Source organism: Grammomys surdaster, unplaced genomic scaffold, assembly GCF_004785775.1.
Source record: "Grammomys surdaster isolate TR1022 unplaced genomic scaffold, NIH_TR_1.0 258, whole genome shotgun sequence".
Lineage (NCBI taxonomy): Eukaryota > Metazoa > Chordata > Mammalia > Rodentia > Muridae > Grammomys > Grammomys surdaster.
Window position 1 is genome coordinate 3,042,893 of NW_021604699.1, and position 24,010 is coordinate 3,066,902.

A 24,010-nucleotide genomic window follows, 5' to 3' on the forward strand; every position below is an offset into this window, starting at 1 on the left:
CTGCTGCTGCCCTGAGGCTGCCCTGCTGCTGCCCTGAGGCTGCACTGCTGCTGCACCGGGCAGCACTAAGTCTGAAACCTTGCTCTCTGGTTCCAAAGCGCCTGTTCCTTCTGTTCTGTGAAGTTGTTTGTAGTGAAGAGAGGAAGGTGAGGACGGAGGACTGTTGGCTGGAACACCCGTCCCCTCCAGTGGAACTTTGCTGCTCACTTTTCCCATTCTCTTCAAATTCTCATCACACACTTTGTTCCTTCACATTTTTGCTTCTTTTTTTTCTTTTCTGTGCACATGTGTTTCCTTTTTTATTTATTGCTAAGAAATTATTATTATTGCTATTTTTGGCTAGCAGAGAACCTTTTTGGTGTCTGGAAGTTAGTAAAGATTTGTTTCATTTTTTTTTTTTAAATCAGTAGAATGTTTTAATCTTGCTTTGATGTTAGGGTGCTTAAAGTAGGAAGTGAGCAAAAGGATTTCTTCATTGGAACTAGTGATGAAACCTCAGTATAAGCAAGGAGGTAGCGAGGGGTTTCTATAAGGAAAATTCTTTTGTATGTTCATGTGTTAAAATTGACTTGAAATTTTCCATAAAATATACTTTCTATAATTTTTATTGTTAGTAGTTAGGCCAAGAAAATTGTTGTACATTTTTCTTAGGATATGACCCATCTCGCAGTCCTAAGTACATACTGGAGGCACGAAAGTGTTACTGCCAGAGCCAGATGTGTTTTAATGTAGAAACTACAATCCTTAAAGTTCATTATCATTGTTACAGTTCTGAAAACTAAACACTTAAGAAGACATTTGATTGACTGTTTGATTGTAACCAGTGCCTGACTGCTTTCTCCATTCTTACTTCATAAATGCTACTTAGGACATTCATTTTAGCAGGTATGCCTTTTCATCACAGGGTTCCTTCATGCCCAGTCTTAATAAATCTTTTAAGTGGAATGTCGTTGTAGTGATAGGCTTTCTTTTTGATTGACTGTAAGAAAAATTAGCAACAAGTTGTAGTTCTAGCAGAGTGTACTATGAAATAGAAGATGTGTTCTGCATATTCAGCATTCTAGATGACAGGAGGATGACTGTAATGGGTGTCTTCTATTACTTTCTGCTATGTTTCCTGAGACAGGGTCCATCACTGAACTTGGAGCTTGTTCTTGTGGTTTTAGGCTTGGGCGATGATCAGTAAGCCATGGCCATCCTCCTGTCTCTGTTCTTCTCCCAGAGCTGAGGTTAGAGGCTTGGCCTGCCACATCAGGCTTCTTAGATGGGTGCTGGGGATCCAGATGCAGACTCTCATTCTTTTACCCACCGAGCCATCTCCCTGGCCCTGTTGGGTTCAGTCTTAAAAGTTAAATTTTGGGGAGGGGGAGATAGATGGGTTGTGTGTGTGTGTGTGTGTGTGTCTGTGGGGTGACTGGAAGGGGTGCTATTAGTGGGATGTAAAAGTAAATAAGTAAAAAAAAATAAATTAAAAAGGAAAGATAAAAATGTTAAAGTTGTCTCACTGGTTCCCAAAGTCACCTATTACACTCCTGTCATTTTCTAGCAGGAAATGCACACAGGACAGGGACAGAAACACTTATCAATTTGTTGTTGGAAATACTACAACCTTACAGCTCTTCATCAAGCTTCTAATGGGAAAGTCTGATCTAGCAAGGCAGGCTGTGGTCTGAGAGGCTTCTATTCAGGGTCAGGGCTACTACCTGTTCATTCAGGACTGTTGGCTGTTGATAGTTTGAATGGATATTTGAGTTAGATTACAGACAATTGGCATATCACACATATCTCCTATTCTTGTCATAAAAGGAATCTCTGCTTACAGAAGGCATAAGAAGGCATACGATCCTATGTGTATTGTAATTTACCTGCAGAAGGCATTTCTGTTAGAGTAAGAGGACATGTGGTGTAGGTATACTCTGTCAAAGCAGTCTGTGGGTTAGTCTAACTTAGCTACTGTGAAGTAAGCCTGCAGCAGTGTACGCTGGAGGCAGAGCATCACTGAGAACATCCTGTTGTAGCAGTGCTTTCAGTGTCTACACACCATTCCCCCACTTGATGGTATAGGGCAGGTGTATTTTTCTGTGCAACATGAGTTTTGACATAAATTCATCTTCAGATTTCCAGAGATTTAAACTGTGTTCTCTAATTTTATTATAGCATCTTAGCAGCATCTTATTTTTTCTTTGAGAATATCATACAAGTATGCAATATGTTTTTATCTATCATCCATCCAACTTTTCTCATTTTTTTTTTAAGCTACCCATTGTGTCTGCATACTCATGAGCATCGGTCTACCCACTGGAGTGTGGTCAACCTACCCAGACCACATTTCTTAAGAAAGCTTCCCTTCCCCTAGCAGCCACAGCTACTGTGGGTTCATCAGCCCTGCTATGCCCAGAAGAGACTATTTTGCCTCATTCATCCCTGACCACTTGCTCTTACAGCCGTTTACCTTGTCTTCCTTGATGGTTTTTGAGCTTTTGGAGGAGAAGCTGTAGTATAGATGTGCCATGTATGATTAAGCACTCCACGGATTCTTGTTTTCTGCACTTTGATCCATTGTGAGTCTTTGTATAAACCGTCATCTCCTGCACTAAGATGCTTCTCTGATTAGCCTTGAAAGCTGCACTAATATATAGAGAAACATACTTGTTCAGAGGGCAGTTTGATATTATATGCAGTCGCAAAATAACAGTGATCGTTTCATTCCCAGTGCCTGTGAATCACCCCCAGCCGAGTATTCTTGGCCAGACATACCCCGCCTGAACTTCCTCCTGTGGAGTAGGCATGAACCAGGCAGTAACCAACCAGAAAGTGGTTGGTTAGCCCCATAACATTTGTGCCACGATTACACCAGTTGGCATATCTTGCTATGCCAGTCATCATTGTAGGTTGCAGGTTCACTACTGGATAAAACTGTTGCTGCCATGTCTCCCCCAGCAGCTTGTTAGCACCTTTTGGTATTATGAAAGCTAGTTATCAGGGAGAAAGCTTTTAGGTCAGTGCCACCTTCATTTTTTCCAAATCCTGTGACCAAAGTTTACAGGGTGTTACCAACAGCTTCTGGTGGGTAGCCAAGAGTATTGTGTTCTTTATGTTTTGATAAAGTCTAGAAACGACTGATCTGAGAGACCACCAGTATGTCTACAGGCACCACTCTTTTCCAGTGTTGGCTTCTGCTTTGAGTTCTTTCCTTTCAGTATATTAAATTATTTTAAATTACATGTATGTGTGTATGTCAGCGTTTGGGTATATGCATGATATCCCAGGTCGTCAAAGGCTTTGGATACACTTGGAGCTGGTGTTATAAGCAGTTGTGAGTTGTCTGATGTATGTTTTGGGGACCAGATTCAATCCTCTGCAAGAATGATAAGCACTCTTAACTGCTGAGCCCTCCCCATCTTAGTATTTCTGTAAAGTGCTGCTGCCATTAAGTTCTTCCTACTTGAGGAACATGCTGTCTTCTTTTAGTGGCTGAATAGGAACATGAGTTGTCCAGCCAGTTTTAATATTACATATTCTTTTCCAGCCTCAACTTGTGTGGAAGCTGCTGCTTCTGATGATTTATTTTATTTTTCATTTCTCAAGATGTACATTTTTGAAGGATCGGTCATACTTCTGTTGTGGCTAACTGAACATTGTTTTTCCATGAAAAGTGTTGCAGATGAGCAATTACATTGAGTGGAGTAGAGACTAACGTTGACTACACTGTACCCTCTGCCCCTGTATCACTTTGGATTGCTTTCCTAGGAAGTGTTCCAGGAGGCTGACCCGGAGCTTAAGATTCAGATCTGCCATTTTAGTATATGCCTACTAGGTGTGCATTTGTGCAGAGTTATCAGTCAGCAAGAGATTAAGAAATCAGAAAACAGTGGTCTGGCATCTAAAATAGGTGGGTTGAATGAAGTTTTAAAGGAAACTCGGGCTGTTGGTTGTTTTACAAAGCCTTTAGAAAAAAAGAAGTGAAAGACAAAAATATGCAAAGGAGTCCCACTTGCCAGATTGTTTATGTTTCTACAACATATAAAGACTCTCCAAGCTAATCTGTGGGAATGAGAAGAGGGAGGAGGTTGGTGTGTAGGGTCGCAATGAGGTTAATAAACACATGTTTTGTGGGTCATCATGTTTCTAACATTCTTTTACTGCATGTGTTGGTTTGTGAATGACTGTTCTGCCTGGCTCACTGGTCAGACACCTGGGTGGCCTTCCTCCTCTCATAAAGATCTTTAGAAGTGCAGTTTAGTCAGATTTTGTTCTTGACTGAGTGTCGATGTAACACTTATAGTGACTGTTGGACAAATCACATAAATGGTTTGGCTTTCTTTGACCCAGGTTTAGTGTTCTGAAGTGAATCGTAAGCAGCTACCTTTTGGGTTCAAAATTCACTAATATGTAGTAATAAAATGGTTTTAGGAAGTTTTTCAGTAGATTAGTTCTAATGTAAAAACCATCATGTAATCAGGGATTTGAAGATGGTTTATAAATAGTAGCTGAAATCTTTTACGGCTTATAATTGAGTTTAGCTCTTATAGTTTGAGTTTTAAGTGATAATCAAAAGTAATAGCTTAGAGAAGTATTTATTAAAGATGGCTAATCTATTGAGCTATATCTGGTCATTATATAGAGACATGAAGTGAAATTATATTTAAAATGGAAAAGAGAGAACCCGAGAAGTTCACTGCTTTCGTGGGTTCCATCATGCATGTGGCACTACTTCTCTTTCTTCCTTGTGTGGCAGTCTCGAGGCGCTATCTCCTCTTGTTCCTTCTTCATCAGCTTCTCTTCAGTGCAAGCGTCAGGACACAGCTTTGTCGTGCTGAGCATCATTCGTTCCGCCCCTTCATTTCTGTAACAAGGAACATTTACTCTTTATTCCTATGAACCTCTGCTGTCTTGTTTTGTTTTTTTCCTCCTTCTTCCTTAGTTCTAATCAGAAAGGTGATACAACACATGCCAACCTGTCATCATTTGTCATCATAAAAAAATTTCTTTTCTTCCCTGGCAGTATGGGTAACATTCACTTTTTGAGACAGTCTTATAAAATAGTCTGGGTGTCGAGGGGGTGGGTGCTTGGGCTGGTGATCCTTCTGCTGAAGCCTCCAGGGTATTTGGGATTACAGGCTTCCACCAGCAGGCCGTGCTAGCAGTCATTCATTTGTTATCACAGTGCTAGACACTAGTGGCTTACAAGAAGGGATCAAGCCAAGATACAGCACATGTTCCAGTAGAGTTTTCCCTTCATAGTCCTTTATTTATATTGAATATATATGTAGATATACTCATTTTTATGATATGTTGCTTGAAGAGTCTGCCCGTGTCTCATCCTCCACTCCCTTAGCATGCTTTTCTTTCCCCCTTGTTTCCTCTTAATGTCATACCTGGTTTATGGCATCTCCTTCATGTTATTCTTTATGTTTTCAAATTTCAGTTTTGCTTCAGAAGGCAACAATATTGATAGCTGCACATGAAACAGGAAATAATTTGTAACACATGTATTCTGACTTTATAGCCTGTGGGTTTGATGAGCATTTTGCAATAATTTCCTTTGAAACAAGACATTAAAGAGAGATAATATATCACAAATAGGAATTTTATTTTGTTAGTCCATTTTAAAGGAAATCACTTCATTTCCTTTCTTTCATCTTCGTATATATATAACAAACAACTTTTATGCTTTCTGTTTTTGTCTTTGGTGCACTAAACACCAACTAGCCTATTGTTAGTTGTGACACTTTTTTTAATGAGTCATTGGATTAGAAAATAACTTTTTGTGTTATTGCACGTACACATGCTTCTGTATTTACATGCAGATAGTGAAGATGAATAATTTGTTGAATATTATTAGAGCAGACTGCGTATTACCGAGCCCTGGCAGGACATGAGGAAATTTGCCTGGAGCTTATATGAAAATGGTTTTCCTTTTGCATAGTCATTCTTGACCTTTTGGACTTTCTCAAATAACTGTTGTTTTCTGGCTAATCTCATTCATCTCTTCATTAGTTGGACCTTGATTGAAAAGTTCATCTTATCTTGAACATCTGTAGGATTTAATTAGTCAAATGCTTGTTAAGCTTTGACTATTCTTAACTGTTAAAACAGACGTTATCCGAGTGAATGGACATTTCCTATTTGAGTCTTTGGTGCATCAAGGGCTCTGACTAATGGTTTCCTTGTTTCTGGTCTTGGAAACCTGCCCCTTCAGATGTTTAAACAGTCTATCTTTCTGAAATGAAGGCTGATAAAACATATGTGTATTATTGTGTATGCATTTGAGCTTATGTTAAGAGGTTGCTTTGAAAAAGTTACATTTGTTTTGCCTTTGGAATGATATGTGTTTTGACCCACAGAACATCCCCACAAAACAATGATAAAGCTGGACAAATGTCCACAGCAAGGCTGCCTTGCTGTGGAAATTCTCCAAAAACTTTCAGCCATAAGTTAACAATGATAACGTTTTAACGTTATCATTGTGAAAATTACTGAAGTTTGGGTAAGAATAGTTGTATGTGGTATTTGTGCTTGGGCTGCTTCTATTTCCCTTCTTGATGTTGTGGACAGGATTGTTCTACATAGAAAAAGCATACTGTGCAACCTGGTGTCTCTGTTCTGGTTACAGAGATGGCTCAGTTGCTAACTGTTAGTTACAGTGGAGATTTTGATGATCTGTTTGGCTCTGTTGCACTGATGCTACCAGCTGGTTTGATGCAATCTAGGTCTACCATTGAGTGCACTAGCCCTGGCGTACACAAGAGATTCCAGTTTCTGAGGCAGTGTTGGGAACCTGGGCCCCCCCCCCCCGCCCCAAATCCTTTGAGTTGACAAGAATGTATGCGTGCACACTGAAGAGATGGGAGAGGGTCTCATATATCCACTAGTATTTGTTTGCACATGAATTGAGAGAAGGCCAGAATGGACCAATGGGAGCCCAGGTTACAGTAGTGTGCAGGGCTCAGATAGAAATGGCCCTTACTCTTTTCTCCTTGGTCCATAAGTTGATACATCAATAGATACTAGAATTCTGATTTGCTCATGATCTTTGAGCAAATGAATAATCAATTTTGACCAGCAGGAAAATTCGCCTATACCAAGTTGACCCCAATAAAGCCGTGTTTGAAAGAAAAACAAGACAAGCAGCCCCAAGTAGAAGCGGAGGAGGAGGATGAAGGGGAAGAAGAAAGAAAGAGGGGGGGAGGGAGGGAGGGAGGGAAAGAGGGAGGAAGGAAGGAAAGAAGAAAGAAAGGAAGAGTGGCAGCAATATTAAGAGCTATTCATTGTAGAGAGGGTTGGTTTCATAGATTTAGTTTGAAAGTCATTACATAAAAGTGGTATTTGTGGGGAATCTAAATTTTGTTTTGCTACAATAAATTGTATGAAATGCCTCTCATTTCATATTATATAATTATAGGTGCCAAAATATCAGGCATAACCCAATTCACCCCCAAAGTTGTTAATATTGATTTTCCTTAAAAATACGGGAAGTAGAAGACAAGGATTTCAAAGAACCAAGTGAAGTCATGTTAAGAAATATCAAGAAAAAAAAAAGTGACAATGACTTGAATTCATATTAGAGAGTAAAGTTGTGCAAACAAAGAATGGTATTGCCAGGCTGTGGTGGTGCACGCCTTTAATCCCAGCACTTGGGAGGCAGAGAGAGGTGGATTTCTGAGTTCGAAGCCAGCCTGGTCTACAGAGTGAGTTCCAGGACAGCCAGAAACCCTGTCTCGAAAAAACCAAACAAACAAAAAACAAACAAACAAAAAAACCAAAACAAGAATGGTATTGTCTGCAAGGAAATGAGCATTATCTGAGTGAGATGCTCATTGGAATGGCTCAAGTCTGGTTTTTTCATGGAAAGTGGGAAATATTGTGAATATTGATCTATGGTTATTGACTGGACAAAGGGCACTCAGGGAGTAAAACACTGTTCCTTCTCTGTGCTTGGGATGCTTTGAGCCCATGTCTCCTGCTGAATGGGGTAGCCCATTTGATTTTGGTTTTGATTGAAATGGATATAATGTTCATTTTCATTTGTGAGGATGCTTCCAGAAAAGACTGGCATGTGACATGGGGGATTAAGTTCTAGTATTCACTCTATATCATGGGTATCCTCTAGTTAGCTGGGAACCTGAATTAAACAAGAAAGATAAAGAAATTGCAATGTCTCTCTGTTTCTAAGATCCGAATGTTTTTGTTTTTGTTTTTGAGGTGGAGGGAGGGGAGTGAGTACCTGGGGAAGAGATAGAGGCATACAAGTAGATGTGTACACAGGCAGGCAAACAGGAGCAGAGCCATGAGTGCTGAGAAAAGGGGGAGAGGGTCAGAGAGACAGGGAGAGGAGGAAGATGCTGAAAGAAGAGTGAGACACAAGGGCAGAGAGAGTAATCTGAGATTTATTTATCTCCAGTTCTTTGGCAAGAACTGGAGTTCTTGACCAAGTCCAGATTTTAGGAAAGAATGCCTTTGCACCCCCGAGAAAGACAAAGGGATCCTAGGAATAACACCTAAATATAAGCCATGAAGGAAATAATATAATGACTTTAAACTCTGGCACTCTTATCATCTGCCTCCTGGGTCTTGGTCTTTGATTTCAGCCTGATAATTATATCATCACTTTTCTTTACTCTGACACCTTTTGCTGTTGTCTGAACTATACTGTTAACTTCCATGGGACTGTTCAGCCTCTATAATCAAATGATCCTGTTTCCTTAAAGTTCTTTGTGTCTGTAGAACTCTGACTAACACAGCTTTAAGTACTTGTTGGACACATATCTGCCCTATACTGACCAATGCATGGTGGGAGTTGCAGAAGAATAGATAGAAAAAATGACACAAAAAACTTTTGAAAAAAATTCTAGATGAAAATCATTTTATTAATCCAAAGGATGTTAGTCCCATTTAGGCTACTACAAAAATCCACACCTCAACCCCAACAAACTGAGGAAAGCAAAATGACGTCTGGGAAAACTTAAGGGAACAGTGAGATTAATAGCTGACGTCTGATCATGAACAGTAAACACCACGGATAACTGATATCCATTGCACAGACAGCGGCAGTTTTATATCCAGCACAACTATCCTCTATAAAAGAAGTAAAAATAAAAATGTTCTCAGATAAACAAGGAATGTTGCTTTGTTGCTAAGCGAGCTACTTTATAAAAAAAACACTAAGAGGTCAAGAAATGGATATAATGAAAAGTGGTACCATGTGATAAGCTGAATTCTACGGAGCAATAGACAGAGTCAGAAGTAGTATTTTGGTAGATAAATACAAACTATGCTGTAAATATGTATTTTCTCTTAAAGTGATAATTATAGCACCGCTCTTTTGGCTTTGCATAACTTTTTTATGTTAGTATGTGTAATGAGATATGCACGTGGATGAATAAGACAAAGAAATGATACAGAGACCACTGAGTACAATGTGGGATGGTAAACACAGGCCCTGACTACCCAAAAAGGAGCAGAGTACACCCTTGACCCAAATGTAAGACGTAGAATGATAGAATAGTCAGGAAAAGGAAAGAATGCCTTTGTACCCCTGGGGTCCTAGGAATAACACCAAAAGCATAGCCAATGAAGAAAATAGTGTATAATTTGAAGTTTATTAAACTGACATTTTCCTCCAAATGATACCATCTTGCAAGTTAAAATATAATATACAAAATGGGAAAAATATTCAATAATCTCATGTCTGATAAAATTGGGAATATAAAATGGTTATATCTTCGCTAAAATATGAATTCATGAAACAATTCAATAATTTCTATGCTAGGTTCTAAGAGAAGTGCAGACATGGGTATACAAATGCACAGGTCTTAGAAGTGTTCTTATAATAGTTGTTATTTGGAAATGGGGCAAATGTCCATCTCCTGGACAACGGACTAACGATATATGCTGCTTATGGCATAGGGCCAGAGATGAGCTGAGGTAAACTCAAAGGAGTTTACAGTAGTGATGGAAATGCTCCCAGACTGGGTTATTGTCAAGTTTGTAAACTGTAGATATTTATTTAAAATCATTCAATTTTATCTTTGTAGCAGACAGCTTTTATATGCTGTAGAATAGTCAATGGTAAAATTACAAAAAAACCGTATATCACTGTAGAAATTTACTTAAAAATTGTTGCTGTGTATATAGTGAAGACAAATGTTTTTTCTGGGATATATTACATGTTGTAGTCATAAACAGTGCAAGTCTGAGCACAAAGAGTAAACCCTACATGGTAAAGTTGTCTCTAGAATCAGAGGGATATGCAGGTTCTTTGCTCTGTGTTTTCCTCATGTCTCAAATACTTCAAAGTTTTTAACCCTGACAACACATGGATCTTAGAAGTCATCTACTGCAGCTTGTACAAGTAAACTTGAAAAGTTTTATTCGAAAATACCTAGTCCTGGGTTTTACAAAGATACTTCATACACACACACACACACACACACACACACACACACACACACGACATGAAAGTGTGTTTCAGGCTGAGAGGAAAAGAGGAGAGTGGGAGCAGATGACTGTAGAAAATGCCAGTTCAGACTGTTTGAACAGAGTGTGAGTTACCATCCCTATGTCTTAATATTGTCAGAAAACAGCAGGTAGTCCTAATGCCCTTGTAAGCCCTCTCTGTTGCATTGTGGTAAGTGGTCAGTATAGATAGTGTTCAGCTGTGAGGTTATTTTTAAGGACACTGAGCCTTTCCCAAATGTGGACTTACTGTGAACAAAGCATTGAAAGGTATAGTCAGTCCTTAAAACAGATTCTTTTTTTTTTTTTTAAATGGTGTTCAGATGATCACATCTTCTCTAGGATGCTTTTCTCCCTGGAGAAAAAAAAAAATCAAATACCATCATGACCATATTTACTGAAAACAGTAAATCAGAGTGGATTTGTGTGGCATGCTGATGTCTGTCTTGTGCTTGATTCAAAGGTCACTCAGTGAGGCTCCTGGGCCAGAAGAAAGACAACGGGAAGCGGCTGGGTGGAGCAAGATTGGATTTGCCGAAGATCAGAAAGAATCCGCTGATAGAGATCATTTCCATCAACACGGGGTGAGCATCCCTCAGAGCGTGTCTATGCTTCATGACACAGTAGACTCCCATGAGTGTAGCCTTTACACTGTTGGACACCTGATGCCAGGTTGTTGAAATGTTTTTGTTGGGAAGAAAATCACAAAAAGTGCTAATGCTTATGAGTATTGTTTCTTTAAGATGTGTCCTGTCTTTAAATTACATGTATGCTTGAGTCAAAATTTCATATCTTTGAGATTGCTTTTCTCATTTTGACCAGTACACATGGATTTCATTTCCCAGGTATATACTTTGTTTTTATATATATAACATATATATATATATGTATACTTTTTAAAAGTTCTTAAAAATAATAAAACAGTCTCATGGCTCACACCTGCAATCCAAGACTAAGTCACTAGGGCCTGGATTGTAAAATCTGTCTGTGCCATATAGGAAGCTCAGGCCAATGTGAGGGAGATCCAGTCTCAGTCCCTCACTGTCCTTCCCCATCAAAAACAAAGCAAAAGCATGGAAGAGTTTCAGAAATGGCGGACTCGGTGTCCCTGACTGCCTTTACCATGAGATTCTGAGAGAGATTGCTCCAGATACTAAGCATAGTTGATCAATTGCTGTCTTTTAGAACAGTTCTTCAAACAACCCATGCGTGAATATTAAATGCACCTACAGTTGCCTCTTGGTCTGAGGCCCTCTCAAACCATACCGCTTGTCCCTACTACTTCTGCTTTCTTTGTTCACAGTTCTTGGGCTTGGGTTCTTTCAGTTAGGCACCATATTAGATCTTTAGTCTTCCTGGGAAGACTGAGGGCTTATCTTTCTCAGCCCCAAGAGTCCCTCTCCACCCTGGGTTTTACTGTCTGCTGCCATTTTCTTCCTGCCCTCCCTACTGGAGGTCTTCCTCTGTTCTTCTTTAAACTAGCTCCAGGTACCTGCATTCCTGCTTCATGCTTGTCCACCCTGTCACTGGTCAGCACCTTTTCAGACTTCCCTGTGCCTGTTTCACCCATCACACTGCTGCTGTAGACCACAGAAGGTAGAAGAGGTGTTTTGGATTTCATTAACATTCCTCTGGGTGGCAGTTAACCAACTTGGAAGTGTTTTGTGGAACAAATTTTTGGCTTTCAGCATTGAAGGTGCATGGGCTTGGACAGAAACTCAGAACTTTAAATAAAGCAGCCTTTGGCAGCGGTGACTGCCTAAGCCTGTTATCACCACAAGGCTCTTTGCTTCCTTCATCTCAGCTATTGCTTTTTCCTCAGACTCAGTGCTGTTGCTGCTGCTGCTGTTTCCTCCCTCCTCTCCCTCCTTCTCTTCCTCCTCCTCCTCCCCCCTCCCCCTCCTTCTTCTCTCTGTGTGTGTGTGTGTGTGTGTGTCTGTCTGTCTGTCTGTTATTATGTGAGTGCACACACATGGCTGTATAGGTCAGAGATTAGTGCTGGGTATCTGAATCATTTGCTCTCTACCTTACTTTTTGAGATAGAGTCTGTTATGGAACTTGGGGCTCAGCAGTTCAGTCCTACCGACTGGCTGGTGAGTAAGGTCAGGGATCCTTCTGTCTCTTAGTTCAACGCTGGGGGTCATAAGAATATACCTTCAGTTTTTATGTAGTGGTTGATCATCAGACATGGATCCTTACACACATATGTCAGATTCTTTACCTAGTGAACCATCTCCCCAGCCCCTGAATGTTTTATTTTAAAGTCATTGCAATTTTGCCGTATATTAGTTATTCTAAAACTGTTAAGTATTGTATTACAGTTTTATTTCAGCTGACAAAACTAGCATCATGTTAAAGTTTCTCTCCTATGTGATCTGAACTTTTCTCCTATAGACTTAGTTGTTGTGTGATGGGACTGTACTGAATACTGAAGCTCAGCGGGTATTTACAGTAACTCTCAGTCTTGTCTCTTACATCAGTGAATATAGAATTGACCCTTGGAAGTCAGTAAGCAAGTATATTTTTGATGTTAAGTCATTTCATAGTATCTAAAATCGCAGTAGGCCTTGTGAGATGCGACTCGCCATCACTTTGCTGAGCCGGTTGCTGTCTTATCGCTTCTGTCACTTGGAAGCCACCCCATGAGTGTCATTCCACACTATCGTCTTGTACCATCTTTGCTTGGATTTCAGTTTCTAACCCTTATTGCTGGTGGAACAAATTGCTTTTTTAAAAAAACTTACTTGAAAATACTTTTAAATGGCTATGCTTATAATAATCATTCTCCTTATCAAAGTCCAAAAAATTCAGCATTTTGTTGCAAATTAAATGTGGTATCAGACCATTCATATATGTGATTCATTTAGGAAGACAGCCCCATTTGGTTCATGATGTGGTGGTTTGCTAGGTTGCCATTTGAATATATACAGTTGTTTCTCTGTTAATGTTAACTTAAAACTTTCAAAACAGGGCTTGTGACATGGCTCAATGGTTACAAGTTTCCTTCCTAGAACCCGTGTTAGGTGGTTTACACACTTCTATAACTCCAGCCCCAGGGTATCTGAATCGACATTCTCCAAGGGCACCTGTACTTATGCCTACACAGATGCACATATGTGTCCCTAATTTACAAATATATCATTGGAGTGTATTAGTTACTTTTTGTCAAGGAACAAGTTGAACATTTCAGATCAAGTTGAGTTTTTTTATAAACTAGGTGGTTATTAACTTGATAATAGTATATACATAATAGCCAAAGTGGTTTAGTATTTTCGTACAAAAAGATCTAGAAGGAATCTTTTATCTAAAATATTTTTTACATTTTCTTTTGTAAATTTATCTCCAGGGGATTGTTTCTGTTTATTGTATTAAATGTGTGAGTTTAAGGCCAAGAGATTTTATAAATATGTGTATATATATATATATACATATGTGTGTGTGTGTGTGTGTGTGTATATCCACCCACACAATGAAGCACAATCATATCTGCCTTTCATTTCTCATCTCTAACTCTTTCTACCTTACAACATGATCCCTCCCTAACTTCCAATCCTCATTTGTTTTGATAACCTACCAAGTCCAGTCATTTTTGTCCCTGTGTGTATGGATGTGGGGGCATCCACGAAAGCATGTGCTGTCTCGCAGTGCTTACACATTGTGTCCCAGCAGCTATCGACTATGATTAGCTCCTTGGTAAGTGATGTGATCTGGAGAGCACTCACCCAATCCATACAGATATTTGGTTAGATCTTGACCAGATGACTATAGCTGGCATGAACTCATGGGCATAATAGCCTGGTCAAGCCTGGAAATTAACATTTTACAGTACATTCCCCAATCAGCCTTGCTCTCACATTATTTCTGCCTCTTTATTTGTGGTGCTTCCGTAGTCTTGGGCATGAGACATAGTTGTGGTGGTGAGGGTGGAGTGGAAATGATGTCCTAATTAGGGTTGAATACTCAGTCTCTATGTCTTTGAACAGTTATGCATCTCAGCATTAACTGCTGCCCATTGGGGTAGGGGATTAGAGAAAGCTTCTCTGACCAAAGTAGAGAGTAAGCAAGGTCTATTGGCATAAAGACCAGTATGTAGAAAGTAATTGACAACATTACCATTTATCAAAATATTATTAGTAGATTCTATACTTGGACTTATGACTTCTCCAGGTCTAAGTTTTGACCACGATTTCAGTACAAGGCATAAACTTACCTCCTTGTAGCAGACTTTAGCCCCAATCAGAATGCAATTAACTACCCAAGAAGAGTCATGTCACAGGTGCACCAGCTAGGGAACCTTGTCTGACAGTTTAGTTATGGAGCATGAGGAGTCTAGCTCTAGGTGAGAAAATTGATGTTCTTTTATTTACCTAGAAGCCTGTAGAACATCTTCTGGCACTGACAGACTGATAGCAAGGAGAGAATTTCGTGTTCAGTTTGAGTTTGATTTCTGTATTTCTTACAGCCAAATTGTGTGGTTATATCATTATTAATAGGATCTTTCCATGTGCCCGTGGTGGGTATCTAGGGCAATGGCGATTGGCTATGTTGTTTTAGAGACCTCTGGGCCAGTCACTCCTAGGGATGTGTCCCATGTCTGGCCCTGTGATTTTCATTAAATAACCTCATTTCTCCATGCAAGGTAATGCTGTTTGAATGCTTTTATTGTACTTTTTATTGTATTTTATTTTTAAAATAATCCTGTTTTTTTTTTTTAAGTGAACTATTTGAGATTAGTAGTCACTTATTCCAGTATGGCTAGTATTTGTAGACTGTCTTTCATGTGTCAGAGTTTCTATATAGAGTAAATTAATATGAATAGGCCCATTCTTGTGTAGTAGGGTAATAAAAGGTAGTACCATGGATATTACCCAGAAATTTCAGTAAGAATTAAGCTAATAGTCATTACTAATGCATATTCAGTGTACTTCATATGCTAGACGTGGTTTATGAAGTCTATATTCTTTCCATCATCTATTTTCACGATAGCCTTAAGATATTTTTTGTACCAGTGACGAAGCTAAGAAAATTAGGTCAATTGACTTCATAGAGTTTTCTCCATAGGATGGGACTGGGGTGTAGCCCTGCCCTTAACTCTTCCCAGATGCATTTGTGAATTCAGAGAAATAAGGTTTCATGTCTAATATGGTCAGCTGAGATTTCTTTATCAGACTGGAATAATGAGAAGGGTTTCAGGGGTGAATGAATTTGGATAACTGCATACAAGGATGTATTTGGTTTCACTTGCTGAGCACAAACCTGGCTGCTTAAAGCCTTGTGAACCTATTATTTCATGCTTCTGGAGGGAGAACTTAGTAAGTCAGGCAGTGCTAGCTGGGCGGTTCTAGAGGCTTCAGGTGCTTGGCCACCACAGCCTTTCAGTCTCTGGAGACCCTTCCTGTTCTTATCCTGTGGTTCCTTGACAACATTCTCTTCTCTGTGTGTGTCTTCTCCTATCTCCTTCTAACTCTTCCCACTTTTAAGTGATGACTCTTGGCCCACTAGGGTATTCCAGGACAGTTTGTATTTTAATGTCAGTTCATTGTCCACTTTAATTTCACTACAATTTAAATCCCACCTGCCTTGCTGTGTTCTAGAAGTTAGCATGCACATAGATTGGAGAGACATTTCTGCTTGTTACAGAAAGCGTGAAGAGTAGGTATAGGAAGAAAGTAAAGGTGACATTTCAAGGGCAGCAGGCAAGTTGTCTGTGACTTGTACGAGTGTCCAGTTGTCTGGAGAGTCTAGCATACTTCAGAAGGATGAGGCGGATGGTCTTATGTGTGAAGAGTCTGATTGCCCAAGGTGAGAAATGCAAGTCACTTCACTTGCTAGAAACTTGCTTGAGGGAAACTGCTGAAGTGTGGAGCAGCTCTGAGGCAAACACAGATTTATTTTTCTGCCAGCAATTTGTAATGTGGTTTAGTGTGGGAGGGTGGAGTCATGCAGGGATAATGCTGAAACGGAAGGTTGGCCAGGCAGATATTGGAGCCCACCTATAATCCCCGATGATGGGAGGCTGTCGTAGGGTGATTATAGTGAGTTCAAGGCAAAAAAGGTTCCAGAGTAAGACTGGGGGAGGGGGGTTGGGGGATGACAAGAAGGGAGGCCCTGGAATTTGGGATGTAACTCAGTGGGTGGATTGCTTTCCTAATATGCCTGGGGCCCTCCTAGTGCTCCTGTGTGCATGTGAATGCACACACTCACACACACACACACACACACACACACACACACACTCTGACACACACGGCTCATAGACATATATGGACCATTTCCATACTCTGTGAAAATGAGAGACCCCTTTAGAAATCAGTAAGGTTTGCTATGGGAGAGTACTCATCTATGTAGTCTATAGGGAATAGTCTTTCTCTTCCTCTCTTGCTCTCTTGTTCTTGCCTTTGTTCCTTTGAATCTGAGCTTGTATAGAAGCAGAGGTTCAGGTTTTCAAGATGGTAGCATGGCAGTTACATTTGGTCCTGTGAGTACTACTAATGGACAGTCAGCCCTGGTAAGGAAGGATACTTGTGTTTTCCAGAAACAAGAGGTAAGGAGGACACAGGCTCTGAAATCCCAGTTGTTTTTTTCTATCAGTTTCTTTACTGCCTTGGATCAAAGAAAGCAGGTCCGGTGCTTCATGTCATCAGGGCAAGTGAAGGACAGAATATGCTAGTTGGGTTTGGGTAGAGTTATTATAAGTAAGCACAGTCTCTCTTCTCAAATATTTTATTAACGTATGTTAGTTATATATAATATTAGACATATTATAACATGTTTATATATGTGTATATATATTCACACCTCTTGCCTTCTCTTGTTCTTCTGCTGTCCTCACTATTTGTTTCCCCAATTAGCCTCTACTTCATGCTGTGTGTGTGTGTGTGATTGTGTTTGCGCGCGTGTGTGTGTGCGCACGCATGCATACGTTTCATTAGAGTCTTTTACAGGAAGTGTGAGAAAACTTGTTCTCAGCAGCACCCTGTCAGTGGCTCTGCCTACTGTAAATATGATCCTCCAAGAGTGACCACCATCATTTTCATCACAACACCTGTGGACACTTGCAAGAGACCCTTGAGATTGAAGTGTTGGTTAATATTCTCTCATAGAAAGAGCGTAGGGGAGGGTCATTCCAACTGCAGTTCAGGGCTCTCTCCTTCCCAGTCTGCCGTATGTAATTCTTTCCTAATTGCATGTGGCCCTGAGATGCTAACAATATAGAAGGGGAAAGATAACTGAAGGCAAGGACTCCGTGTGGCTATAGAGAAGCTGCCATCCATGCCGAGGTAGTTTGGTAGTAGAGCTGGTTTGGTGTTACCCATGTTCTATAAGTGAACCCTCTACCGTGCTCTAAGTGAGCCTAAAGCTCATAGTTCCTCAAGCTGTACTTTGTTTTGACATTGGTGCTCTACAAGGAGGCAGAAGTCATTTTTCCTATGTTCCCATGGAAGGACTCTCTCCCAACAATGCCACAGAATTTTGTTAGGGCTCCCTGGAGTGATACCTTTGCTTTTCCAAGCAGTGGGAGTGGAGCACAGGCAAGGATAGTAGGGCACGGTGTGTTTGCCATAAAGAAAGAAGTTGGACATTGGGAAATGGAGACAATCTGTGTTCTGCTCGTTATTTCTTTGATTGTTGTCATCTTTGGCAGCCTACATCTTCCAAAGCTAGGAGTTGTCTGCTACCTCAGCACCAGCGAGGATAGTGCAGTCTGCAGAAGTGTCAGATTATCCCAAGCTGAAGGCTCCAAGCTTCCCTCTACTAAACATATCTTAGAACATGCTTCTTGGTCTCCCAGTGCCTGATGCTTTTTCTTTCATTATTTATCTTGTCTCTTGGTATTTTTCATCAGTCAGGTATAGAAGGGTGGTAGTTGGAGACTGTTAAAGGGAATTTAATTTTCTTTGAGATTACATAATTGGAGTTATTATCATTTATAAAAAGTATCTGTTACTCCCTATTTCTCCCACTGTAAGCAGCTGAGCTTCAGGAAAACATTCTTACTTAGATGTTTTCACTTTCTGGAATGTCTGCCACATATCAGGCTCTTTCATAGCCCTTGATATCGAGCTTCTCTATAAATACGTGAATGAAAGGCAGTGATTACAAACTTATCCTACATAACTGAAATTAATTTTACAGAAGCAGTAACTACGAGTGCTTCTGAGTCTGTTTAAAACATAGACATTATTAGTCGTTATAATCACAGTATACTTGAAAATATAATTATTTTGTGCTTATGACATCAGATTGTAGAATAGAGAGAGAAACTTCTCCCAAGTCATGTATAAAACTGACATCATGAAAGTATACAAAGTAGAGATATCAAAGATTCTGTATTTGGGGAAATGTCTCAGCTGTCTTCCACATGTTGAGGGCACAAGCAATGACTCCTCAGGTCTCTGACTTTGAGGGGGTCATTGGATTCTCAGAAGTCCTCTTATTGTCCTTCTCTGCCACATGCAGAAGCATCAAGGACTAATAGAATGGGCGGCATCTCCCTGGCCTCTGTCCTCAAACACGTTTGTCATCAGCACTGTACAATACAAAGCCCCATTGCTGTCTCTTTATGTTAATTGAGGCTTTTGGCAAATAACATTGTATACATAGAGTGTTTTTGAGTTTTGTTAGAAATATTGTAGCCATGTGTGATGACTACCTCTAATCAAAGCAATTGGCAGGTGGATTGTTGTGAGATTAAAGCTAGTCTAGTCTACACAGTTTCAGGTCAGTGAGGACTATATAACAAAACTGTATCTCAAAAACAAAAAAAAACAAAACCAAAAAGAAACCCCAAACAAAAACCAATCAACCAACCAACCAACCAACCAACCAACCAACCAATCAACCAACCAACCAACCAATGGAGAGGGAGGAGTAAAAGTTCTGCCTGCTATGGTGGTCATGCATGTAATCACAACACTTGGGCTGAGGCAGGATGAGTGTGTTTGAGGCCAACTGGTCTGCAAAATGAGACCTTGTCTTAAAACATCTCTACATTCAACCTTCTGGAGGCTTCTTACAGCAGTCTTACTCACACTTACACTAGGCTGATTCATTTTACAAATTTGGGGAAAGTGTATGTGCTGATTAGATCCTCATCAGTTTGACACAAGCTAGTGTCATCGGGGAAGAGGAAACCTCAAGGAGTTGCCTTTGTCAAATTGGCCTATAGGTAAGCCTGTGGGGGATGTTCTTGATTATTGATTGAAATAGCAGGGCCCAGTCCATCATAGGCAGTACCATTGCTGAGCCAATCATCTTGCTTTGTATAAGAAAGAAAGCTGAGATATCTATTTTTGAGGAAACCTGTCAACAGTGTTCATTTATGGCCTATGTATCAATTTTTGCCTTCAGGTTCCTTCCTTTTGTTCCTGCTTTGGATTCCTTGCTTAGGCTTCCCTAGGTGATGGACTATGACATAGAAGTAAGACAGATAAATCCTTTTGTACTTCAAGTAGCTTTGGAGTGTTTTATCATAGAACAGAGAGAGCAAATCAAGACAACTACACATTTTAGCATACTCAAATGAATTTCTTGGATACTTACTTTATGTCTAGCATGCTGTCAAGAACCAAAAATACTTAACATGGTGTCAAGAAACAAAGATTATTTATTTTATTTTATTCATGTTAGACCATTGTGTAGATATTTTGGTTAAATGAATCAGGCCCTACTTGGAATCGGATTGCTTAAGTCTCTGTGCTATGCTCTGAGACAACTCTGTGAAGATCTTGCTACCTTGATCCAAAGAGGCAATGCCTCCAGACCAAATTATTGACAAAAAATGCTCAGGAATTTCAGCGTTACTCAGCAAAGTAAGTAACATGGCTAAGTGTTTCCTGTTTAAGAAAATTAAAATACTGGTGCAGTATTGACATCATTTCCACCACTTGTGCTACTTCTCCAGCTGCTCCTGTATCCCACCCCCTTTCAAATTCATGACTGCCTCTTTGTAAATTGTTGGTACAAATATAAATATGGCACAAAATGGTGCCTGTTTTTAACAATACATTGAGCACTGTAGGTTGAAATTTAACCTGAGCTAATTATTTCATGTTCCCTCCCTCCCTTCCTCCCTCCCTCCCTCCCTTCCTCCCTTCCTCCCTCTCTCCCTCCCTCTCTCCCTCCATCTTTCTTACCTTCTTAACTGCTTCTTTCCTCTTTCCGTCCTTCCCTTCTGTGTTCCTTTCTCTTCTCCCTTCTTTCCTCTTTTTTGCCCCATCCCTCAACTCTCTTTCTTCTCTCATTTCAGTTGTCAGGTTATACTGAGAACAAGTCCCAGAGTGAGACCATCCCTGGGCTGGCACTGTCCAGCTGTTGTAACTGCAATGCAGCTCTCCCTTATTTCATTTGGTATGACTGAGTCAAACCTTGCAGGGAATGATCACTTGAGCCAGGCAAGACAGTATAGGATGTAAAGACAATATGACCTTCAGCAAAAACAGTTCAGGGACCAAGGCGTGGTCAAAGGTCCTAGCTGATGCCTCTCATTCTTTGGACCAGTTACTTACCCTTAACTGTTTACTGCTGGCCTGTGACACATGGTGAACTTCAGCGCTGGCATCTTTGAAACTTGTTATGGGATTTTACTCCAGTTTAACTGAAGGAACTGATTCTCACTTTATTTTACACAAATCATAATTTACAAAAGATTGGCAATAAGTCATCCATGGTTGATTACCATAGATGCTTTAAGAAGAATGAAGTGGGCGTCTGTGTTTTAACTTTTTTTCTCTTAGTTTGGAAAGTATTTCAGTCAGTACAGTGATCTTGATTTCTCCCAATGAAGTATTATTTCTCATGTCTTTATGTTGCTGTATAGTCAGAATGGATAGTAGTTGTATTGGCTTTTATGTTGCTCTGACAAATAATCTGAAACACTTCAAAAAGGAGACGGAGTTATCTTAGTTACCAGGCTCTGAGCTTTTAACCCATGGTTGCCTGGATACACTGTTGAGTGTGAGGGAGCCAGGACATGCAGAGGCAGAGAGCACAGCTATGCCTGCCCAATTACCTTCTCATCCTCTTCTGTTCCATCTGGCCTCATTGTGTTTAGGTGTGCCACCTCATTCAGGGTGCATCTTCCCCTGTTAATGTCCCTTGTGTGTATTGTCTGTGGCGACACCCTCGCAGGCACATACTCTGATGTGCTTTGTTCATCTTATATGTGTCTGAATCGAGTCAAATTGACAATGGAGATTAACTGTCATAGTAGTTTGGTTTACTTTCAAAAATGAAAACTTGGTTTGCTAATTGGTAAAGCCACGGATGTTGACCAGAGCTCAAGGGTAGTTAAAATATCTGCAGTCATTTATGCAGGGATTGACTTTTTTGGTCAAACATAGGCTGAGGGCTTTGATTGCTCTTAGAATGATAGCTTAAATCAGATCCCAGTTTGTATTTGCTCTCTGTTGAAATGTTCTTCCCTACAGGAGATCTGTAGTTATTCTAAGATGGCCCGTGAAATCTAGCTGCTAAACACTCTAACTGTACATTGACACCTCTAAGGTGAGGCAGAGCTGTTGTTACTCATGTTGTGTAAGCTATGCAGTGCACTCAGTGTGCTGGATGGGATGTGACACCAGCCTTTCTGGAGAAGGCCACAGAGTTCAACTTGACGAGTCTCTGGTTGGAGTTTGGAGTCCCTGGCTGCGTTGTTTTCTAGCTGGGAATTCAGGTGAAGTTATTGTTTCTCAGTGCACATCTCTTTTCTCTGCAGAACTTTGAATCATATACTGTGAACGTTGCCCATGGTCCTTCCCTTCCTAGAGGCTTCATCCTTTTTGCTACTTAGTCATGAAAGCTTCTGGAACTCACATAGAAGCTTTGGCTTCTGTCCTTCTTAATCAGTTCTTCAGCCTTTTACTGCAGTGATTCAGGTTTGTGTTAGTTTCTGAGTCAGGAGATAGCCCACGTGCTGATTCCCTGCTCTTCCTCTGTTGTGATGGTCTCTCAAGTGTGTACCCTATGCCTGGTGAATGTGTGTGTTCAGTTGTGAGTACCAGAGGCCTCTAGCTCTCAGTCATGTGGGATTTGTTGGGTACTTTTTGGCCTGGCAAGGTGAAATACAGAGACCTTTTTTGGCCAGGTCAGAACATTGTATCTTTACTTTTCTTCCTATGGATGATTCTGTTGTTCTTACATCAGAAAATAAAACATCCTAAACAATGAAACACCAGGAAGCTGAAGTACTTAAAGCTGTCATGAACTTTGTGTAACATTTTTACTCTTTCCACTACAACCCAGTTTTCTTGACATTTGTAGCTCTTTTCATGTCTTCACTGCTGTCTCCAAATATATCATTTGGAGATATCATATATATTGTAAAAATGAAATTTCTGCACAACAGATTTCTTTATGCGTTTTGTAACTATATTTAGGAAAGATCTTTATAGGAACAGTGGAGGACACTCTTGGCCCATATCTATGTATGATGTAATTATCCATAAACTTCAGAACTTCCAAATGCTGGTTCAATAAGTGTCCTCAAAGTAAGTCAGTCAGATAACTAAGATTATGCACTATTAGGATTGGTGTAATATTAAATTTTGTAAATATTTCTTTATATGACCATTATTTCATATTAACTTTGTAATGAATCTATCTATCTATCATCTATCTATCTATCTATCTATCTATCCATCCATCCATCCATCCATCCATCCATCTATCTATCTATCTATCTATCTATCTATCTATCTATCTATCTATCTATCTATTATAGTTGGCATATATAAATATATGAGTTTTAAAAAATTATTTTAAATCCTAGCATGTTATAGGATTCTCTTGCCCTAGGTAAAAAAATTATACCTTGTTTATTTCTAAACTTGTCTGCTGAGCAGAACTATTTAGTTTGAAGATGGGAGAATAGTTTTGAATTTATGTTTAAGAAAAATCAAAAGTAAAGATACTCAGGCTCACCATTATAGACATGAATCTACATTAAGTTGAGTGAAATCATTGACAGTTTGTCCAGGCTACTTCACAGATTTATGGTGTAAACATGCATCAATATAACAACTTAGTGATGCCTCTACAATTTAGAAAGTTAATTGACTTTTGATTCGAAGCATCAACTTACTGGGGGCTTTAGAGATCATTTAGCCTTGAGAACATTCTCTGCTCTTGCATAGAATCAAAGGACAGTTCTCAACATCCATGTGGCTGCTCAAAACTGTCACTCCTTCCAGGGTAATCTCATACCCTTTTCTGTCCATCATTGGCACTACGCACAAACATGTTGTACATACATGCAGGAAACATTTTTATATATAAAATATTTGCAAGAAAATATAAGCTTATTCTATGCTCGTTCATTAAGAAAATAGAAGACTTTGTATTTGGATATCCACTTGTGTTATTTATTACCTTTGTTCCAATGTGATTGATAATTTCCTATGTATTATAGATAACAGGAGTTTATTTATGTCTCCTCTGAGAACTCTATAGCAAAAGGCAAAGATAGAAACAGAAAGCAGTGCTATAACATAACACGGTGCAGTGCAATGGTACAGAAGTGAACAAAGTCACCTCAAGGTCATGGTGCATTGTT

At 39.8% G+C, this 24,010-nt stretch overlaps 1 protein-coding gene across 1 annotated transcript in view; it reads left to right on the forward strand.

Annotated features, from left to right (window-relative positions):
• The window catches only part of Cdkal1 (CDK5 regulatory subunit associated protein 1 like 1), a 528,588-nt gene that overhangs the window by 156,395 nt on the left and 348,183 nt on the right, over positions 1-24,010 (forward strand). Inside the window, exon 8 of the mRNA XM_028775689.1 lies at positions 10,922-11,042. Within this exon, the coding sequence (XP_028631522.1) occupies positions 10,922-11,042 (121 nt within the window). The remainder of the gene's footprint in view (positions 1-10,921; positions 11,043-24,010) is intronic.